Here is a 22126-nt window from a genome sequence, read left to right as displayed (position 1 = left end):
TTAATTACACCTAGTGGGTTAACCCTCCTGCTATTTAAACAGTCACAGACAGTCAAGCTTTCCATCCACTTCCCCTGCCACACTTTTAACACGGGCTATTCACCAGCAGTCAGATCATATGTCAAGCAAGCACTGTGACTAGTCAAATTCAGTCAACAGACCATGAACAGACAAAGCAGGCAAGTTGTGGGCACAGCTGGCTTATCAATCACCCGGAGTCAAAGCATAGCTGTATCAAGTTACATTAACAATCACAGCCAGTCAATCCTGCTTTATGTAGACTGGGAATTCTGAACTATTGAAAACAGTCACTTGATTGATTTTCACTACAAGGACAAGTTTACATAGGAGGGTTAATGTTACGTTAGTCTAAAACGTCACGTCCAAAGTATTGATAAAATGGACAAGCTATGATAATAAAAGTATTGTTTTATTGAAGTATTTACATTTCATACATGTACATCACTTTCGCGAACTCGCAAGTGCGTTACAGCGTGCGTCCACCTATACAGATCTACAATTACAAAACTTAATATTCTCAAAAAGTGAAGCTTTTAAAAAAAAAAAAAAATTAATAAATAAAGCCTGGTTTTTAGGGCATGAAGTCCAGCTATCAAAGCTCGGCATGGGTAAATTACATGTACAAGAAAGTTCCAAAAGGTTATTTCTGTTTTGATTTTTAAGGATTCACTTTATAGGACAAAAGTTGTTATAAAATGCTACAGATACTAAGTTTCTGAGGCAGAAGAATCCCCCCCTAAAAAAAGCGATTTGTGTTCTAGAGGCAACAGCTTATTTGTGGGAATACTTGATAAAACGGAAGTATATTTTCTTTCAGTCCAAACCCTTAATGCAAAAATAATCCCCCAAATATTAGATTTCAATTTAAGCTTAAATAAAAAAAATCGAGTATCATTTTACATAAATGGAGGCAAAAACACGTGCAAAGAATGATACAAACTATATTAAATAGAGTCCTTTAAAACCCTCCTACTGATATAACTGTCACAAACCATCAACAAATCTATCCACTTCCTCTGTCAAAGCCTGTTGAAGGGGTTTGATATATAGGGTGACCATTAATACTTCTACAGCTTGTGTAGCAGCCATTGTAAAGGGTGATGCCTTTGTTTGGCTTGCGTTGGGTGAGCCATGGCTTGGGTTGGGTGAACGAAGGCTTGGGTTGGGTGAACCACGGCTTGGGTTGGGTGAACCACGGCTTGGGTTGGGTGAACCACGGGTTGGGTGAACCACGGCTTGGGTTGGGTGAACCACGGCTTGGGTTGGGTGAACCACGGCTTGGGTTGGGTGAACCACGGCTTGGGTTGGGTGAACCACGGCTTGGGTTGGGTGAACCACGGCTTGGGTTGGGTGAACCACGGCTTGGGTTGGGTGAACCACGGCTTGGGTTGGGTGAACCACGGCTTGGGTTGGGTGAACCACGGCTTGGGTTGGGTGAACCACGGCTTGGGTTGGGTGAAGCACGGCTTGGGTTGGGTGAAGCACGGCTTGGGTTGGGTGAAGCACGGCTTGGGTTGGGTTGGGTGAACCACAGTTTGGCTTAGGTGAACCACAGCTTGGGTTGGGTGAACCACGGCTTGGGTTGGGTGAACCATGGCTTGGGTTGAATGAACCACGGGTAAGCCAGATGACACTAAAGCAAGAAGATTTTTCGCTTGAGCTACCTTCAGAAGCTGAACATCAGTGCAGAATCCTCATTAGAACTACATATGTAAATCCAAGGCCCATGATGCCAGAAGAGGGGTACCCTGCCTGAAATGTCCACGTTTTGGGGGGTTGAGAGACAATGTAATACTGTCAGTGTTCAATGATGTCACTCTTGACGTACTCCACACTCCTTGATGGAACTGTCGGGAAATGCCTCTGACACTGGGTCATTAGTCTCTTCAATGCCTAAATACACAGGGATAAAAACAACCCAGAAAACTCGTCAATTTTAGCAGACCTCAGTTTAAACGAAAGGCTGATGAAAAACGTGTACACAAATTGGAAAAGGTTTTGGGCCTGACATTTTCAAAATGGAAAACACATTCATTGTGCGACAGTGAAAACATTTTCTCTCCGACGCCGGTTAGATTACTTACAACTGTTGTGAAATGACAAACTTGAAACTCAACATGTTCCTGTTCCATTTTAAAGATTTAGTTTTTGAGAACTATGTGTTCTTGATAGGAATGAGCCGCCTTGCCCATTCAAAACGCTACTGCCTTCATACACACAAAAAACACATACCTGAATAAATTTTCTTTGTGTTTCGTCATTGAGCACATCTGGGATTATTTGAATTCAGGAAAGAATAGACAACATCGGCAGACAAAACTGGATATTCACATGGACATTTGCCAACAAATAGTCTTTGCTGGACCTGAGGGGACAGCCTACTGTCATTTGACTGACTGACTGACTGAGGCATTAAGTTTGAATGTTGTCCAACCAAGACTTTTTGGGTCAAGTTAAGAAGTGAAGCCTAGACATTGATTTGCTTCAGTGTGAAAATTATAGCCTTTTTAAATGCGTGTTTCTCTTTAAGGAACATTTTTTTCAATAATAACGTGTCACCAGTCAGTAGGGTTCAGTTTTATTGGTGATAAAAAATCCCCACCCCCACCCTAGTAACTGTCGACATTGTCAAGGATACGAGCCACATTCTTGGAGAAGATCTTTTCTCTTCCTGTCCGAGCGTGAATTCCCACCATGGTGACTCCGATGGGCCATGGAGCATTGCCGATAGCCATCTGAAGGTATGTGTCACTAGCCTGGAGAAAAAATATTACTTGGTTTGTTAAAAAAAATTTTTGACATTTTCGGAATAATTGGAAAAATATGTTAACAGCTTCGTAAACAGTCTTAAACAATTAAATGCTAGATAATATATTTATAAAGTGCACGTATCCACCAGTGTTGGTGCTCAAGGTGCTACATTATTATTACCCTGCTCATTGGGCTCACAGGTACCATTTTACTCCTAGGTGGGGAGAAGCAATGAGTGACAAATGCCTTGCCCAAGGGCACACGCACCTTGACCCCTGGACTCAAACCCAAAACCTGCAGAATTACCTGCAGGTTTTAAAGATTATGCAGCAAAGTTTACTTGCGGCTAGAAGATTTTTGGTAAGTCAGTGTCACATTCGTCCTCCACGTCTTGCATTCAGCCTTAAGGCAATTTTATGGCAGAATTTCAAAATCAGTAACAATTGGAAACTGATAATCCTTTTGTTTGCACTGGTTTTTTTTGCGGAAGCCAGGCAAAGTGCTTAGTTCATATTGTAATGGAAATTATTCTTACCTCTGAGGCTGTAGATTTTCATACAGTTCAAACGAGGGAGAATGAAAGATTAGAGATATGACATGTCTCCATTACCTTGACATAGTCTCTGTTCAGCATGTATCTGACAATGGTGACAAGGCTGTCAAGCAGGTCTGGAGCTAAAGACTACACAGAAGAAAAAAGAAATACAATGCGTACTGTCAGAAATAATTCACAGAAATTTATCACTTGGAAATATAGACAAAAATGGAGACTAGCAGGCCTGCAAAATGGTACTGTCCTTGACTGTCAGTGGTAGCCTTTACTATGGACATGTTTGCAAAAGATTTTTTTAATTAACATTCTGAAGAAAAAGGTTAATTGACTTACTTGGAAACTGAAAGTAGTATCAAGAGCTATTAAGAAATCACAGCGACTATACATTTCTTTAACCCCTTAATGCCTGCTGACGGCTAAAAGACACAGCTTGATAAAAGCCAATAAGCAGGGGGAGTGCTATAGCAGCATTCCTGCTGCATAGCGCATTCATTCATATTCAACGGCCAAATGCCTGCACGTACACATTCCACTCAAAGTGAAGATGTCCATGGCCGAACAATACCGGCGTTAAGGCTTTTGCTAAAAACTATCACTTTGTAAGGTCAATAAAGTGCAGTATTTTATCTTTATTGAATTTAATAATAAATTTGTATATCTTTCCTTTTAGTGAAGTATCGTGTTTTTATGCATAATATTTATTCCCAATTTTTAACGTTTTCATTAACTTGTTCAAAAGGCCAAAGGAATTTCTCGGTAGGGATAATAAAGTCAAATTGAAATTGAAATTGAAATATGAAATTCAAATGATAGATATGATACTCAAGTTTCAGACAGTCTTAAATTCTGCACTTCTTTTAACAAGCTCATTTTATGTCATCAAGCAAGTTCTCCTGACCTGTTTCTTGAGTTTTCTCAGGAGCGGTTGGAGGTACCCTTTTGTCTGACTATAGGTGGCGCTCTCCAGTTTGCCTTTGTTGCTGCGTTTGACATGTTCCTCTCGTCGGTTCAGCTCTTGGGCCCACATCTTCAGCAAGAACTGTATCAGAATAGATTTTGTGGATTTTAGGAAATTTCCTTGTAACAATTCCCATGGAGTTAGGGTCTGGGTAAACTATGGGTTTTAGGAAAGTTAGGTTTAAAGGAAAGTCATGTTTGTGCAGTGGTAGACTAACAGTTCTTCTACTTTTGTGGGCAGGGTTCCATCCCCTTTAGGGTCTCCCTTGGAAAATCATACCAGGGTTTTTCCTCCCACATCTTTTCTCCATCCAATTCACTTCAGTGATAAAGATAGCCAAGGTACTTGTGGTGGAGCATAGGTACACCACAAGCCCAGTCGCAAGTAATCACAAGTTACATCGAATGAACAATAGTAAAGGCATGCATTTTTTATCACAGTCGTCGGATGCTTGTGTGTTGACTTGGGACTGGATGACTTATGATTTGCTTGTGATTGACTTGTGATGACTTGTGATTGGACTTGTGATGACTTGTGATTTGACTTGTGATTTGACTTGTGATTGGACTTGTGATTGGACTTGTGACTGACTTGTGATGACTTGTGATTTGACTTGTGATTTGACTTGTGATGACTTGTGATTTGACTTGTGATTACTTGTGATTGACTCGTGACTGACTTGTGACTGAATTGTGATGACTTGTGACTGACTTGTGACTGACTTGTAACTGATTTGTGATTGACTTGAGATTGACTTGTGATCAATCACAACTAACTTGACTTCAACACTGTTTCTTGCTCTAGGATTCTTAAGGCCTCCAAGCCACAGTGCCTGTTCACTGTAAAAAAAAAGCCTTGGGCTCATCAACAGCGACAGTTATAAGTAAATGAAAATGGTATCAATTTTTCAGCAAAAACCACAAGGGGAAACCGACTAGGTGCATTATCATTTTTTTTTTCAAGGTTGAACAAAGAAATGGAATGGAGCGGGATTTGAACCTGCGACCTCCGGAGCCGTTCCAGTGCTCTACCAACTGAGCTATCCAGCCTTACGTTGGCTTCTGACTAGCGCTCCTTGAAAAAAGACATTGACAAATTGGGGAACCGCCAACACAGGGCTGGACAGCTCAGTTGGTAGAGCACCAGAACGGCAATCCAGAGGTCACAGGTTCAAACCCTGCTCCAGTTAATTTCTTTGTTCAACTTTGAATTTATTTTATCAAACTAATTAGACTACCTTGACGTATCTCATGATGACATTACTATCCAGTTCATCATCTCCCTGGCCCATACCAGATGACATCTCGATGATGTCATCAATCGTCGACCCATCGTCCTCAAACTTGATGTCATAAGCTCTGTTGGGTACATCCTCTCCTTGTAGTTTGACCATCTCCTCCAGATACTGCTGATCTACTTTGTCCATGGCCTCCTTGAAGTCGTTGCGCAAACCCTGGATCAGGAATAGGAGATGGGGTGTAATTAAAAGGTCGAGAGTCAAATACAGAACAAGGTAAAGGAAAGTCCTGCTTTAGTTTAGGTCTTGAGCTGTGGTAGCGTGAAGTATGGGAATGAATAGCGTTCATGAGCATACCCAGACATTTTCACGTGGGGGGGGGGGGGGGTTGTTGTTGTTGTTCAGGGAAGGAAATTCAATGTTGGGTTTTGCCCTTCACCAATGTATAAACACTGTATACTCAGTGTGTTACCTCCCGAGTGAAAGTGAGAAAACATCACTCGGGTGGGACTCGACCCACGACCTCCTGCATTCTAGTGCAGACGTCTTACCACTCAACCACCGAGCTTGTAGGATCGGTTGGCTGGTTCGAATGATTTAGCAGCAGGTACCACAATGAAACTATTCATAATATGGAATTTGCATCGAGGTGATGTAACTTCAATGTTGGGCTTTGCCCTTCACTGACGTTTAAACACTGTTTACTCAGTGTGTTACCCCCGAGTGCAAGTGAGAAAATAAACCTTGACACAGTGCATTCTCCAAAATCAGCCACACATTTTTGCCATATAGCCTCAATCCTGCAAAATCCAAAAAGAGCATTTTGGAGGATTTGGGAATGGGAAGGTTAGGGTTAATCAAAATGTTTCTTTTGAAATCTGCCCATCTAACCTTATTGACTTCTGGTGCCAACATCTCATAGCGTCGTAGTCTGAAGAACGCCTCGGCATCTGTTTCACCGAACAATTTGATTGGTTCCTGTCTCTCTCTCAGCCGTTTGATGACCTGGTTATCGCAAAATGAGAAAACCAGCTTGAAAATAGGCAAAACAATTTTGTCAAATGTCATGAATGTTATCAACTTTTCAATGCTGATAATAAGTTAGTTATACAATATTTATTTGCGTTCTTCATATTTTATATTTGGGACGGTCCCAACTACAGTTGAGATGACCGCAACTTATTGCTGGGGTCATCTCAACTGCAGTTGGGACTTATGCTATAATTGGGGTGTACCAAGATAAAAATGAGTGCAATACAATTCATTGATAAACCCAAAGTACTGAAAAGACACAAGCATGTCACTGACTCACTTCATAGCCCTATTCTATGGTCTCGTACTGGAGTAAACTCTGTGCTGAAGGTCATAATGTCGTACTCGGCATAAGTAATCGAGGCACCCTCTGTTCTGCTGTTCTGATCCCCGAATGCGATTTGTTTTTGTTTCCGCATATAATACGGCCATAACCCAGGCGTGGCGCCATGAACTAGTTCCAGTCCACTTCGGTTGGCAAATTAATTTAAAATAAGAGACAAATTCCATCCGGAGGAAGCACGGGGAAGTTCTACTTTTAGCAAACTATTGAGGTGTATGAGTACATGAACCCCTTTGCCAAGTATGAGTTGGAAATATTTCCATAACAAAATTGACTTCATTTAAACTAATGAAAATTCTGACATTTTTATGGCCTTCAGCATAGAGTCCAGTGCGAGGCCATAGAATAGGGCTAGTCACTTCACAGACTAGGACCTTGAGTGCAGAAAAACCTGCAAAACAAAATCAGGCCAACTTAACTCACTCTTTAGCCAACAAAATATGAGGTAAAGACAAGGTCCTCAGTATTTCACCAACCAACTTTGAGGTCTCAATTCTTTAAGGGAGACTTTTCTTCAACATTTTGCACCTGAGAGTGAAGCAAAGTGATTTCAATATGAAGCCTAAGGCTAGACTGGTACGTGACAAACTTTTTGTTGAGATGACCCTTCAGTAGTCTGGTGGCATGACTATGGAAATGTGTAGAAATAGAGACTGGGTATCAGATGTTTCTTTTGACACAGTTGATTGATGCAATACTAAAGGGGTGTTGGACTGGTTGTTTCATGTGCCAGTCCATTTTCTTGCATTGCATGTGTTTACTCCCTTAAGTTTGGGACTCTCATACATGTACATACACAGTATTGAGAGTCTCAAATTTTCGGACTAGTCACTTCACACTAATCATACATCCACTCAGTCAAAAGGTACACACAGTGTGATTTTCACAATTATGATTTGACCACAAAGTAAAAATATTATAATTTAATAAATATCAATGTTTTCACCACACCTCTTGTCTGGATAGAGTGACTAGATTAGGATCCATCGTTTCTATTGATTCTCTTCTCTTCTTGTCATCTTTGATCTCTTTGGAATCAGAACTGTCATCCTGAAAATAACAAATACAAGACAAGGCAGTTGGCACATCACTCCCAGAGTGCACAGATTTCTATTCAATCGATTCAGATCGGCTATTCACTGGAAGCGTTTTCATGCATCATTTTACACCAGGTTAATCCCATTCATTGGAGTATTGGGTAATCCTATACGACAGCACTGCCCAGTTCACAAGTGACAGTCGGGGAGCGAGACAGTCAGTGATTCGGGGAGTCGGTCACTCGAGTAGTCAGTCAGTCAGTCATTCAGGTACAAAGAAGACTTATTTTCAGTGTTTCTTGATTCAATGGCTTAATTTTTAAAGTTTTTTATTCAGTGTGAAAATTTACATCATTTGAACATCTGCTTCTGCATCTGTTAACTTCTGTACAAATGCCTGGTTACACCTTTATGTTTAGACACCCTTATGTTCCAACTGCACATATTCCTATTCCTAACCCTAACCCTAGCCGGGAGTAACACAATCGTATGTATATGTGCTGGTTGTCGGAACATAGGGGTGTCGGAACATAGGGGTGTCGGAACATAGAGCAGTCACCCAAATGCCTAGTGTGGCTATCCCGTACAGTTAGCGCAATGCGAGGAGTCATTGCAAACTAGTTTTTGGTACATTTATGTAGATCAGCAACCTCAATTTTCAGTCATGTTAGTGTAACGTTGGGGTACAACGGGCCACATCGGATAGCCTATTCCAAGCAGGAAGTGTTTTGGGGTACAACGACTTCTAAATAACGAAACACACACCTTTTGATGTCTTTTCCAATAGGCTTCTTCCTGTTGTTTCATCAAATCTCCTCGTTTGAAAAACTTTTTCTCAGAATCCTAGATAAAAAAAAAAAAATATTCAAAGATTTGCCAGAAGACATGAATAACCAAGGCACGGTCAAGGAAAGAACATTAACGTAACGGCAACTGCGAAGTTACCGTCCACAATTAGGCTTCAGACTCTCTTCTGCCTATCCAAACCTGACGTGACGGTGACCTCGTTACCAATTTTTCTACAAAATTCCAGTTGCAATGCAAACTGATCATTATCAGGATTGTCGATGACGGTGTGGTTTTGACTTATTTTGTTTGTGCATGGGCATGGCATCATGCATCATTGATGAATTGCGGTGATTGCCTTTATATATTCGTGCCGCATGTTGTTATCTTTGTTGTCGTCATTAAATAACATATATTGGAAAAAATGTTGCAACCTGGTGCCACTTTTTTCTTCATATATCATCTCAGTGAAAGTCAGTCATTGCAAAAATGATGATAAGACATGAATCTGGGATTGAATGAGAAACATTTCCAATTTTGTTAGAAAATAAGTTAGAACATTTTCGGGCTTGACTCTCCATAGACTTTGTACCCAACCACTGAAGTGGCGTCAGGTTGCAACATTTTTTCCCATATATTACAAATATAAACCTCCAACAAAAAGCTGACAAGAGCCTGAATATTTTCTAGCACAAGAAAGTTTTATCACGAAATATATGCAACACACATCAATGACAGTGAACATTTATGATTTTTAAAGACTAACAACATGCTTACCGGAGCAACAACTTTGCTCGCTTCTAGCTGTTTCTTTTTCCTAGCAATTTCAGCTTTGAGAAAATCCATGTTTGTCGTGTATTAAATCCCTAAGCGAAGTGAAAATCTCTCGTTTTTCTCTCAGATTTCGCACTACGCAGACGACATCAGCAAACTGCGTAGTCTAGGCCCGGGCCGGATTTCCGTAGCGCGCACGATTTGAAAGTGTCAGCGAGGCGGATGACAGACCCTTTAGTATGGTTCCTTTTATATTGATGTACAACAATCTTAAACGTTTGGGGAAAAGACCAGTATCTTGCGTGTGAAAAGTGCCTTGGAAAAAGTTGGTAAGTAAATTTGTGCAGGAAAAAAATGTTATTTTTGAGTATAATACATGCGTTTAGGTCAGTAAAATAAATAAACAGTATTCAGTGGTTATAATTTGTTTGTAAAGCGTACATTACATGACTAGAATCAATTTGGAAATGCCCTAGTTTGTTTTGATTTTGTTGAACTGTCACGACTGTTGGGTTGTGTTGAAATGTTAGTTTTTTAACCAGTTCATGTCGGATGACGGGAATACACGCAAAGTTTTGCTAATCCTGCATTCCTTTGAAATTGCATGCCAAAATTGATCGCCATTTTTCATTTTTTTTGGTTCAACTAGGCCCTAAAATGCAGTCTGATTTATCAATTCAAACAAACTAGGCCTAGTTAATAATATTTAACCAATCCAGACACCATATCACTTTAATAGGCCCCCTTAATGGCGAAAGCACATGCTAGCTATTGTTCAGATAATCTATCATGGGGCAGTAGCTTTGCACAATAGCATGCGGGACACTTTTGCCATTAAAAGGGGGCCTCATGATTGCAGCGATCACGTACCTGGATTCATCTTAACATGTCAAAACAATTTTGGATGTCTTCCACAACTGTCACCCTGTTGCTGTGTTCCTGTAGAATTTATCATATTAGCTTAAAGAGTCATATCCTGATTCGTTTCACATGCTTGGCCTTTTTCCAAGTCAACCTCTCACAGTTTATTGGTCACAACCTTTCAGTAATGTTGAATCCTTTTTCTTATGGAAGCCACATGAACCTTGATTTAAAAACAATTCATAGTAAAATGAGACTTCCCAGATATTGTGTAGAATACCAAGAAGTTCTGCTAATTGGGGTATAGACGTGATTCACAAGGCTTTGAGGGTTAAGCAACAGTTTCCTAACAACACAACCTGAGGGTCAAACTTTTCAGGGTGCAGTAATGGGATTGTCATAATTTTCTGGACGGGGGAGGGGACACCAAATTGGTTTGGTCTCAGGTAAAAATATAAATCAAGTTTTGTTTTGTCCTCCAAATTTTTGTGTGTGGGGGAGGGGGATGGGAGATAGGCCTCTAGACATGGTTTTGGGTACAAGCCCATCCATTTACTTTAACTCTCCTAGCCTTCTTCACTTCACAACCCTTTAAGTTTGGCAAACCTTTTTCCCATACCCTTTGAGGTAATCTTCTGTGGAGTATATGGATAACACTTCAAATCCTTGCACAATTATTTTGTGTAGTTAATTAAGCTCAGTGTCTTCCTCCATGATCAGGGCAAGCAGGCAGATTCGTTCACGCTTCACTGCTCTTAACAGTGCTGTTTTGTGTGAAGTACTCTCTGTGTGACGCAGTCTACCACTTCATCCCTTCAGCTGAAACTGACCTGGGTTTGCCCCAAATATTGGCTTCCCATTAAGAGGTTTAAATCAGGCCTGATCATGATGTCTCAGTTTTGTTGGTTTACTGCAAAGTGTTGGAGTTTGACTGATGGTTTGAATATCGACATAAACAAACCAGAGAGTTAGGGTCACAGTCCAACGCAAAACCAGGCTTACTTTTCTACTCCGGATCTCATTTAAGCCCCAATTTTCTAACTTCCTGAGCCTTCTGCCAAGTCCAACCTGTTCCTGGTCACCCACCGTCCCTTCTTACATGTAGAGGCTTTAAAGTGAGATCCTTAGGGAGGCTTGTTAACCTTGTGCATGCTCAGATAGGCACTACCCTGTATTTTGCATCTTGGCACAGAAATGCAAGGTTACTTGGCCCCACTTAGTACTCATAAAATGTACCTGGTCAAGTCCTCTTAGGGTATTTTGCACGCCTACATGTAGCTGTGTAAAAACAGGCTTAGGCCCTACATGTACTATTTCCAAATGACATTGAAAAAATTCCAGCTATTTCTTGAACTGAATTGGCCTGTGTGATAATCAGTAATCATTGAATGTTTTAATTTCACTGATTTCACTGACAATTTAAGTAAAATCCTTTAGCAGAGCAATTTGGACTTCCAACCTGCTGTGAGTTTTTGTCACCCAATCACATCAACACATCTCTTGAAGGTGTGCAGCAGGTGTCAGATGCCCGGCGACTGTCCAAGGAAAGCTGCCAGTCGTGTGCCAGTGTCTGTGCCTGCGCTGAGAATTTGCCAATCCACCTGCCCTATAATGCAAACAAGGTCACAATTTCATTTGCAATTACAGCAAGGTCAATTTGATACCCTTGTGTTTTGTTTTTTCTTGGCAGGTACCTAGAAGTAATAACCACACTCTCCAAGGATGTGAATTGGATGGGAATTGCAGCGTCGGGTTCTGGTTGGGAGACGGTGCGTAACGCGGGGCACGCTTGGCTTGTTCATTAAATTGACTAGAGGACTGGACGTGGATTCTTACTGCTGTAAGAACAGTCTTCATGTAGCTGGCATGTCCATTGAGATCGATTTATTTTGCCTGGATGAGAGCAAGAAGAACTGGTCGACGTGTTTCACGAAGCTAAACTCAACTAGTTCATGTAAGTATATCCTTAAGTGTACATGTATAACTTTGGTTTACAACTCGTGTCTTAATTGGAAAAATCTGTTTCCCGGCTCTATAATTGAACAGTTAATATCTGAGCTAGGAATGCAATTGATCTTGTACATAGGTTGGGCAGCACTTTTGTGTAATGGTTTAGTTGTAGCTGACTGGGCATGCAAAGTCCAGCATATCCAGAGGTTTTTATGGGGACAAGATGACTTGTTTGAAATTAAAGGAAACATTCCTAATAACCCAATGCAAATTTCATCTAATAGACCTGGTCCTTATGAAGAAATTCTGAGATCATTGTGGTGAAGTTAGAAATTAGAAAAATCACCATTCTTTCCAATCTACATTACAGTTCAATACGAGTTAGTGATTTCTTTCATTGTCATATAAATTTCTCTCTTTTCTGTTCTTAACTGTTTACAAAATTATCCTGTAACAGAACATATAGACTACTTGTACACTCTCAGTCTTTGATACATACATGTGTATACCTTCTGAACTAAGTTGAATTGTTTGTTATGACATACCGTATATTGGCCTACCGATACCTCGTGAAAAATTGACAAATATTTCAATGTTGATGGAGACACATTGTATACTTTCAGGGACAAGGGCCGGGGACCATGACTCTTAAAAATGGGTACCGGTATACATAGACTCTTAAAATGTGGCATCTTTTAGAGAATGAATTTTGTTGATTTGATTTTCTATTTAAGCAATACTTACCCCAAAAAATGAGATACAGTTCAACAGAAAAATTGTCATAATTTCATTCACAAAATTCCTGAAAAACCAGGACCTCAAATAGTTCCCAAGATTTAAGCCTCCAAAACCTTTGGTCTAGAACCATACCTGTTTACCCTAGTGCAGACTGATGGTCTTTACTCTTTTTTTCATCACGCTCGTAAAAAGTGGCACCCAGGTATGTCATGAAAGTACATTGTGAGATACCTTCCAATTAATGTCACACTGAAGGGAGCTTAAGTCCTCCCCAGTTGAGCATTCCATCGACCTGAGTTGTGTAAACCCCGGTCATGTTAACAGCTAACGCGGCTGTCAGTCGCACCTGTAAATTCCGACAAGTTTATTTGCAGTGTCTGGATTTAGTGCACCTTCGTCTCATTTTGTAAGTGAATTACTGTTGCACTGGATGCAGAATGTGCGAAATAATTTTGTCAGCGGTTTGGCTAATGATAAAGTATTTGGTTGGTATCCCCAACTCCATCTCATTGACATACCTCGACAGTGTACAATTCACAGCGTTCCCGTCGGTAACACGCAGGAATGATGATGTTGTTTTTTTGGTTGCAATGTTTCACCTGAAATTTGCAACTTTTTTTTTTCATCTCACATTTCAATACTATCATATGTCCTAAATTATTTCAATTACCATAAAAGGGAAAGTCAGAGATGATAAATGATTATTTGTTCAAGAGTATGTACCACATGTAGAATACCGGTATGCTTGCAATAATGGCATAAAGACTAGCCTGGCTTGTGAATAAAACTCAATTTATTAAAGTAAATTTCCATAATTTGTGAGTAAAGTTTTGGAAAAAAGTCTCAACACAGATGTTTTTGAAATGTTGGTCATTCACTGAAAGTTTGCTATGTATGGGGATAAGAGTAGATTACATTGATCATTTAAAATATCACCATTGATAACTCATTCTAGTTGGTTTCTTGCAAATTCTATCCTTCATCAAATCTGAGACTTTGTTTTTTTATCTGCCCTCGATCACCACCAGAATTATGAACAGCGCCCCTTGTTGTCAGCCATGTCAGCCAGGCCATCAGCAGCAACGGCAGTACTGGTGACATTGTTGGCATTGCTGGTTGTCACGGCGACCTCTCCATCAAGGGGTCATCACCGGGGTCAGGCACTGCGAGTGGCGACATACAACATATGGAATGTCATGTTCAACTGGGACGTCAGGAAGCATCACATTGCGGCCATGGTATGTACCGAGGTTTCCAACAATCCTGGCCGAATCCCCCCCCCCCCCAAACTCCCGCCCACTATCTCCTCACCCATTTTTGTTTGAGATGGTGATCAATAAAGCTGAGAGATTTCATAACAAATCAGAATTTGTAGATTTGGAAGGAGACATGTGCTTGACCTGGATACTAAGATGTGACAAAGAATCCAGGACTCAAAATCAAGTTGAATGTCTTGGGAAGATGATTAAAGGGAAGATACAACATTTGCAAACATCAAAGAACAAAATGATCAAATTATCACGTACATGTAATACCTTACTGAATTGTTAGGGAATGACAGTCTAAAGCATCCTTTAAAACCTTGGCTCCTGGTGTGCTGTCATTTTCAAGAAAAACTGTATTTTTCCAACGCTGGTCGTTGGAGAAAACTGGCTTTTTTCAAAAACTGTTCCTACATGTACTTTTTCATATTTAGTTATTCTGACTTTTCTTTGCAATTGATTACACACCTGTGAAGGGGTTCAAGCTTGCTAGACTGATCTTTGAAGAGGCCTTGGATGTTATACATTATGTCACATTTCCTTAATTAACCCTAACCTTCCCAAAGCCTCAAAAATCCTCTTTGCAAAATGGAGGATTTGCAGGATTGAGGCTACATGTGTGGCAAAAATGTATGACTTATTTTGGAGGATGCACTGTGTCAAGGTCTTGGGCCGGACCTGTACGTGTTGTTTATGCTCAGCGGTATAAATTTAGGCCTAGATTATACTTGAAATCCTCCGCACTGCTCAAGGATGTCACTGGCCAAGCCTCAACATATTGACAGTGATTGCTGGAGGATTTTGCAGGATTCAGGCAGTGGTCACCCCTCCAAGGACCACATTCAAGAAATGACAGAGGATTTTGCAGGATTGAGGCATTATTAACATGGAGCAGTTAGAGGATTTTGCAGGATTGAGGTTGCATCCTTGCAAAAATGCCTAGCGAGTTAGGGTTAAACTGCTTCCACAAATTCCTACAGACCTACAGTAAGTGTCAAAAAAAGGAAAATAAAAATAACTTTTTCTGTGTTGATAAATTGGACAAAAAAATGCATGTGTTTTAGTGTTTAATTTGTCGCTCATGTGAATAATGATGACTTTGAACTCTGCCAAAAGTGCAAAGATGCGTAAATGTAATGAAGCCTGAAGTTGTGGCTAATCTGTTCAACATATTGGCCCTTGAAACGCTCTGAAGCACAGTGTTATTTTTATCTCAAATGCCCTTCTCCTTCAGTCCTGTAAACAGTTTTTTTCTACATTTGGCATTCTCCTACATTTCTCTGAACCATTTATACAGGTAAACAATACAGATTTATCAGGATTTTTCCTGGTTTCTTGGATTAAATCCCTTTTAAAATTGGGAATTTGTGAAATTTTACCGTAAAGATCAAGGCTCTACCTACATGTACAAAGGTTTAGAACAAAAGAAATGGGTATTTTAAGAGAAGCCATTAGGAAAATATGTACCATGAACCCCATGTTGCTTTATTTATGGATTTAACATTGCTCCCAATCATGCCAATCTCACCCCTGTGATGTACATGTACGTGTGCACTGGCGTTTGTTATGGTGTAAATCCAGGACACACAGGTACGTTGAAACATCATCGATGAATTGAGGACAGGAACCAAATCGAGGGCTCCTCGGTTAGAAAACGTGTACAAAACCATTGAGAGCTGTTGCAAAATAGTTAGAGTATAATTTAAGGAAAAGGGAAGAGGAACAATAGAAATGCCTCGATTTACATGTACATGTACACCAAAAACAAACGTGCTGGTACAGTATACATACCACTACAATGTGTGAAGTTCTCCTATCTGAATTTTTCTCTTTTTTCAAGGCTGTTTCAGAATGACTATATTTACATACATACATTGTACATGTACATTATTAGAGTTGAAGCGGTCTGATTATCAGTAGTAATTTTCACGGTGTATACACATGTACCAGTGTTGGAGCAAAGGCTTTGACCCTCAAGGCCAAGGCCAAGGCCAAGGCTTTGACCCTCAAGGCCAAGGCCAAGGCCAAGGCTTTGACCCTCAAGCCTCGAGGCCAAGGCCAAGGCTTAACCCTCAAGGCCAAGGCCAAGGCCCTGTTTTATGAAATGACCACTGATAATAGAACTAATTATAGTCACATGAGTGACACATCATCACGCAAGGGCTGATCCAGAACACAATTTGGGGGGGGGGGGGCAAAGAAATTTTGGTCCCCCACAAAAAAGTGGGTCAACAAATTACGGCTTGGGCTTCGGGGCCCGCTTAAGGGCCCCGAAAAAAATTTGGATTCGAGATGCTCTGTGGTGCGATTTGAGGCAATTTCTGACCATTTTAACCGATGTTTTTTGAGGAAAAGATGGTGGTGTACTCATTGCCTGCCTTTATTACGACGTCACATAAAAACAAATGGTTTCGTTTTTTTTTGGGGGGGGGGGGAGGAGGGGGCATGGCCCCTTTTGGCCCCCCTGGATCCGCCCTTATCATCACGAATTGCTCGTTACGAAGAACAACATTTCTTTAATTGCAATCAACATGCTCGCATAGGCCTACACCGTTTTATGACTGCACTGTATCTATTAAAGTATAAGTTCAGGTCTTCAATATGGTTTAACTAAACAAAATTATGATTTACTTCTATATTGACACACAATTCTCCCAAGTGTAACAAAAGGGGGATCCAAGAAACTGATTTGGGAAATTTTTATTTGCTGGCCCAACATGGTCAGAAATATCAGCATTATCTAAAACAGATACATGCAAATCTTTAGCACTTACATGTATCAGGGAGACATATACAACCAATCAGATCTATTCCGTAGTTATATGCAATTAAAGTGATCATCTCATTAGCCCCACAAGTGTACGGAATATTTTTGCAGCAAATCTACTACAATGGTAACAAAATGTGATGCTACAAAAGTGGAAGTGTGCCCAACACACAAATCTATAGGGTGCTTCCCTCCTCCATGGTAATACGATTAAAATGGTAACAGCAAAATTTCGAACAGATTTATCTGGAAAATGCCAAAATCTATGGGCCTTGAAGAGCCTTGACTCAAAATTGCAAGGCCCTGAACCCTCAAGGGCAAGGCCAAGGCCAAGGCTTTTGCCCTCAAGCCTCGAGGCCAAGGCCAAGGCCCTAAAATCCAGCCTTAAGGCAGCCTTAAGGCCAAGGCCCAGCATCAAGGCACTACATCACTGACATGTACCAGTGTGTTTGCTATCAAGATGATAACCTTTCAAGTTCAGTGTCATCCTCATCACCCCCCCCCCCTTCACTCTAAAAACAGAGCGTTTAACATGAACCATCTGTCAGTGTTTACGCATGTATGTGCCTGGCTGTTGACAGACCCGGAGATTGGAATGGTTGGACATTCTCTGGGAGACATTTGGGAGATGCAGCACACACGGCAGATGTAATTTTGCTGAGAAATAAAATCAAGCTTCTCAGTATTTCATATTCAAAAGAATATTTACATGTACTGCCTGTGGGCGACAGTTGTGAATGGAGGAGGCTACAAGAAACAGTTTTTTTTTACAAGGGATTCATTCTTTATTGTCTTATGAATGGTTCTCTGAATGTTTTCTTGATGTGGTTTTGAGGAGAGTACGAGATGCTTTCCAGATAGTTGTTAATTGAACTCAATGGACCACCAGCGGTGTGCTCCAGCCAAAAATATGTCTGGATAACTCAGTTGGAAGAGCACTGGAATAGTATTCTGGAGGTAGCAGCTTCAAATCCCACGTCGGCAAATCGTCTATTCAACTGAAGATTTTTAGAGCTCTAATGAAGATGAGCTTTTCATTATTATTACAGTTAATTCGAAATTGATTCAATACTTGACTGCCATTATAGGGCTGGATAGCTCAGTAGGTGCAATGTATACATATCTGGAGCACTGGTACGGTATTCTGGAGGTTTTAGGTTCAAGTCCCTTTCCATCAACTGTTTTTGTTATTCAACAGAGAGTTTTCCAGAGCTCCAATGATTGAGTAAATATTAACACTTGATTTGAGGTTGATTCAATACAAGACTGCCAAGATAGTAGTGCAGGATATAGGTAAAGCACTGGTACGGTATTCTGGAGGTTGCAGGTTCAAGTCCCTCTCCAGCCAACTGTTTTTGTTATTCAACAGAGAGTTTTCTAGAGCTCCAATGATTGAGTTACAATAAATTAATATTAACAGTTGATTTGAGGTTGACTCAATACAAGACTGCCAAGATACGGTAGTGCTGGATGTAGAGCACTGATATGGTATGCTGGAGGTTGCAGGTTCAAACTCAAGTCAATTTTCTTTATTCAAGTTTTCAGATTTTGACATACATTTATATGTACATTTTTAAAAGTTGATTGAAGATTGGAACACATAGAAAAGCAGAAAAACCCATGTGCCCCAGTGCTGCGCTGGTGGATGGATAAGAGGAAGGAGCAAATTATGACAGGAAATTAAGGGAAATAATTCTCTGTCAAGCACATGCATGACAAAGTGCAGTCTTGACAGCTCAGCCGCACGCTTATCATAAGCATAGCCGTGCCTGAATCAGGCATTTTGTGACTAGGGCTTCAGGTTTTAGCATTTTGGCGCTATGAGTAGCAGCCATAGCCCTGGACAATGATCTTCGTTTCAGACAAAGCCGATTACTCTTTCATGAGTTCAGTGGCGTAAGCAGGATTTTGTTGACAGTGCGAACAAGCACACTCTGCACGCTGGAACTGGAAGGTTTCCAGGATTTTTTTCGTGGTAGTCAGCCGTTCGTTGCGAAAAAGAAAAAACGGGGATGGGGTCCCCATCTGACTATTGGAGGCGATAGTACAGGTAGTAATAGGCCAGAAGGATTTGAGCAAAACACGAACTAAATATGTCATGTAGAACAGTGGTACTGGCCGTTATCACGCATCTAACAAAAGAGATTGACAGAGTCGTTCATCCTTGTTACCTGTTCACACTAAAGTGTAAGTGATGTTACCAACTTCAATGCCTATTCAATGCTTAACCCAGTTTCAGCATGTCCAGGTGAGAGTGGCCCAAGTAAAATTTACACCCTTTCACTTAAATTGATTGTATTTCTGGATCTAGGGACCCAAATGGAATGCAGGTAAAAAAGGAATGGATTGAGAAATAGTCAGGCTTTAATGTAATCGATTTCATTTAAGAAACACACATTTTACAGTTTGAATTATAAACCATGGATCTTGCATTAGTCTGGGGCCCTTGGCGGCCGATACTTCCTGGAATTTTCATTTGCCCCCAATCTCAATCAGTACGTTTTGAAATTGATCTTGCAAAACATGTTGAATAGTTGTTGGGTTTTTTTTTTGGTGGGGGGGGGGGGCAGTGTTATTTAATGACTGGCCTGGATGAAGTCCTTGATCTTTTTCCATCACCCTGACATCCCACTGAGCACCAATAGTTCCTACACTTGTAAATCATCAACTTGCCTTGACGAGTTACACGTAGATACTTAAGTTATTTGGACAGGTTCAAGTCGGGCGAAAGCACACATCCTGCCCAAAGTGGAATTCAGAGTGCATACTCGAGAGCTTTTTTTGGATCCCTTCCAAGACAGAAATAATCCTCCCTGTTATTTTAGGATGAAACAAACTGGCTGCTGATGAAATGTATGAAGGGTTGGAGCCGATAATGTCTTCATTATGTACACATACATGTGCATTTTTGTTTTGTACAGTATGATGAACTCTGCTGTAAAATTGATATAGCCCCCTCTATTGTTGAGGTTAATTTTAACCCTACATACATGTATATCGGTACTTTATGTTTACATGTACGGTATGCCACTGATATCGATACATTGCTTCGTTCGTTTCAAATGATAAAAATGATAAAATCTTTTCTTGGGTTTATATTGTTAAGCACAGATTAAGCTGACGTTGGTGTGGAGAGAAATTGGACTTGTAAGACACATCACAGTGTATTTGCAGCATTTGGGACAATTATCAAATTAAGTGTCACCAATTTTAAGAACAACTCTACCCCAAGGTTTTTCCAGCCAAAAATGGTCACTTATTTTTAAAAGCACCTCCTGCATACTGGTAAAGGGACCTTACAAAAAAATTAATTGGTTGGAACTTCATTCAAAGACCATCTACAGTACATGTTCAGGCAACACGTGTACATAGTCAGGGGTCACGTACTCGGTTGGTCATACTGACAGACAAGATACCACTATTTTCAAATCTACAGCGTGAAAGTTTCTTACTTTGACAATAAGTTTAACAACATTTTATAAGCACTGTGTACATTGCCCTTGCTAAGGTAGGACTTGAACCCACGACCTTCTGCAAGTTCTGCTTACTAGTGTCTTAACTACCCAATCACCTTGTAGGCCGGGGTTAGCTGACCTGCTCAAATCTGATAATGAGCAAGTACACAATGGTGCACAAACAGCGGGAACATGTGTCGTCAATGATGATTATGTATGTATAATGCATGGCCCTGAACATTGCACTTCACATCACCTCGTCCACGCTCAGCATCCACACCGTCAACACGAGTAATAATGCTCATCGCTGCCCGCATCGTCACCTGTCCCCATCTTCACCCAAAATATTTTTGGACATCTCTGCGAAAACACTTCTCATCTCACGGTCTCTCACTGACCAATTTAATTCACGGAGCGGTATACTTAGCCTTGCATTCGGCCGGTTCGCTGATCGCTGACATTTAAATATAAACTGGCCTGGATCTGCTACTCCAATTAACGCATTTTCAGAGCGTCCTAATTAGTTGGGGATCTGTTGATTTCTATTTTTAGAGCATCTTGTTAATGTAAACAAGTATAAACTGAGTTTCATTCCGAACCAGACACAATAGGGAACTAAATAAATTAAGAATTTAATCAATTGACAGTAGCAGGATTTGAACCCCAAACCTCTGTGCCAGAGGATTTTAAAAGCATCATGAAGAATCTTCAAAATGTATCTTAAATTATCTTTTGGTGCAAGAAATAGCATCACTTGACTGTAAAAGTGACTGAAAGTATTGTAAGTAGAATTTTTTTGAAGGGATGATATCATCTTGACAGCCCTTGAGTTCTTGCAGTGCATCTATCTTCATGCGCCACATTTTCGTTGCAAACTGCGACAAACAATACAATTAATTTTGCCATGTTTCATTTACAGTCATCATATCTTTCGCCTGTGGGGCACTTCACTGCGGTCCCACTTTTCCATGAAAATTACCCCCTGCTTCAGTTTTTAATTTGGCATCGTCGAGTATTGTCAGCACCATTCCGACAGACAGCGGTCACCACAAAATAAGCCCCTTTCCAATCATGTGCTGCTTGATAGTGGCTAATCATGGCAATGATCCATCGACTCGCCAATTTCTCAAACTAATTTTTCTTCATTTTGGCAGACGAAGTAGTCCGATTCCAAGAACGAGATTAATCTCCCCCGCCCATATTACCAGAAAGAGCGATAGCGTCAGGGTCAGTGGCCATCCAGTCCTTGTAATGGACCCGACGCACTTCTTTATTTTTCCACGATACGCGCCATCCATTACTCTTGACGTGGTTTGTTATTTTGGGGCGAATTCTCGGCAGTTTTTTCGCATAGTCCAATCTGATAAATTGAGCCGGTTCCCTATTTGGAGGCTTTTTTTGGGGGGGGGGGGGGGGGTGGAGGGGGAAGGGAGTTTGGGGTATTGACCGAAGTGTGAACTCTTCATCCTCAAGTCTGGCGACCCACATCTCAGCAGTGGTTGAATAGAAAGTTAGTGGGACTTACAGTAAGGGGTTGCTCATATGCCGTAGCACCATAAACATTTGTCATTTACAAGTAGGAATGTACTTTAAATACCCGG

The 22126-nt window shown here is 40.7% G+C and overlaps 3 protein-coding genes across 3 annotated transcripts in view; 1 reads left to right on the top strand and 2 right to left on the bottom strand.

Annotated features, from left to right (window-relative positions):
• Positions 1-411: 411 nt before the first annotated feature.
• Positions 412-1749, bottom strand: LOC119731863 (proline-rich protein 2-like). Its single transcript, XM_038205146.1, has 2 exons — positions 1746-1749; positions 412-1560 (listed from the first exon to the last, which is right to left on the bottom strand). The coding sequence occupies exons 1-2, from the start codon at positions 1747-1749 to the stop codon at positions 1025-1027; spliced, it is 540 nt and encodes a 179-aa protein (XP_038061074.1). The 3' UTR covers positions 412-1024.
• A 46-nt stretch (positions 1750-1795) lies between these two features.
• On the bottom strand, positions 1796-9680 carry LOC119732138 (pre-mRNA-splicing factor 18-like). The gene is made up of 10 exons (XM_038205535.1): positions 9496-9680; positions 8698-8775; positions 7847-7945; positions 6412-6525; positions 5521-5736; positions 4224-4364; positions 3383-3454; positions 2660-2777; positions 2254-2291; positions 1796-1914 (listed from the first exon to the last, which is right to left on the bottom strand). Exons 1-10 carry the CDS (start codon positions 9562-9564, stop codon positions 1819-1821), a joined length of 1041 nt encoding a protein of 346 aa, XP_038061463.1. The 5' UTR covers positions 9565-9680; the 3' UTR covers positions 1796-1818.
• A 47-nt stretch (positions 9681-9727) lies between these two features.
• Positions 9728-22126, top strand: part of LOC119732137 — a 28624-nt gene continuing 16225 nt past the window's right edge. Inside the window, exons 1-3 of the mRNA XM_038205534.1 lie at positions 9728-9821; positions 12044-12307; positions 14070-14279. Coding sequence (XP_038061462.1) covers positions 14100-14279 — 180 coding nt within the window. The 5' untranslated portion in view covers positions 9728-9821; positions 12044-12307; positions 14070-14099. The remainder of the gene's footprint in view (positions 9822-12043; positions 12308-14069; positions 14280-22126) is intronic.

The sequence above is a fragment of the Patiria miniata genome, unplaced genomic scaffold (genome assembly GCF_015706575.1).
Source record: "Patiria miniata isolate m_02_andy unplaced genomic scaffold, ASM1570657v1 HiC_scaffold_24, whole genome shotgun sequence".
NCBI lineage: Eukaryota > Metazoa > Echinodermata > Asteroidea > Valvatida > Asterinidae > Patiria > Patiria miniata.
This window is presented reverse-complemented; position numbering and strand designations above follow the sequence as displayed.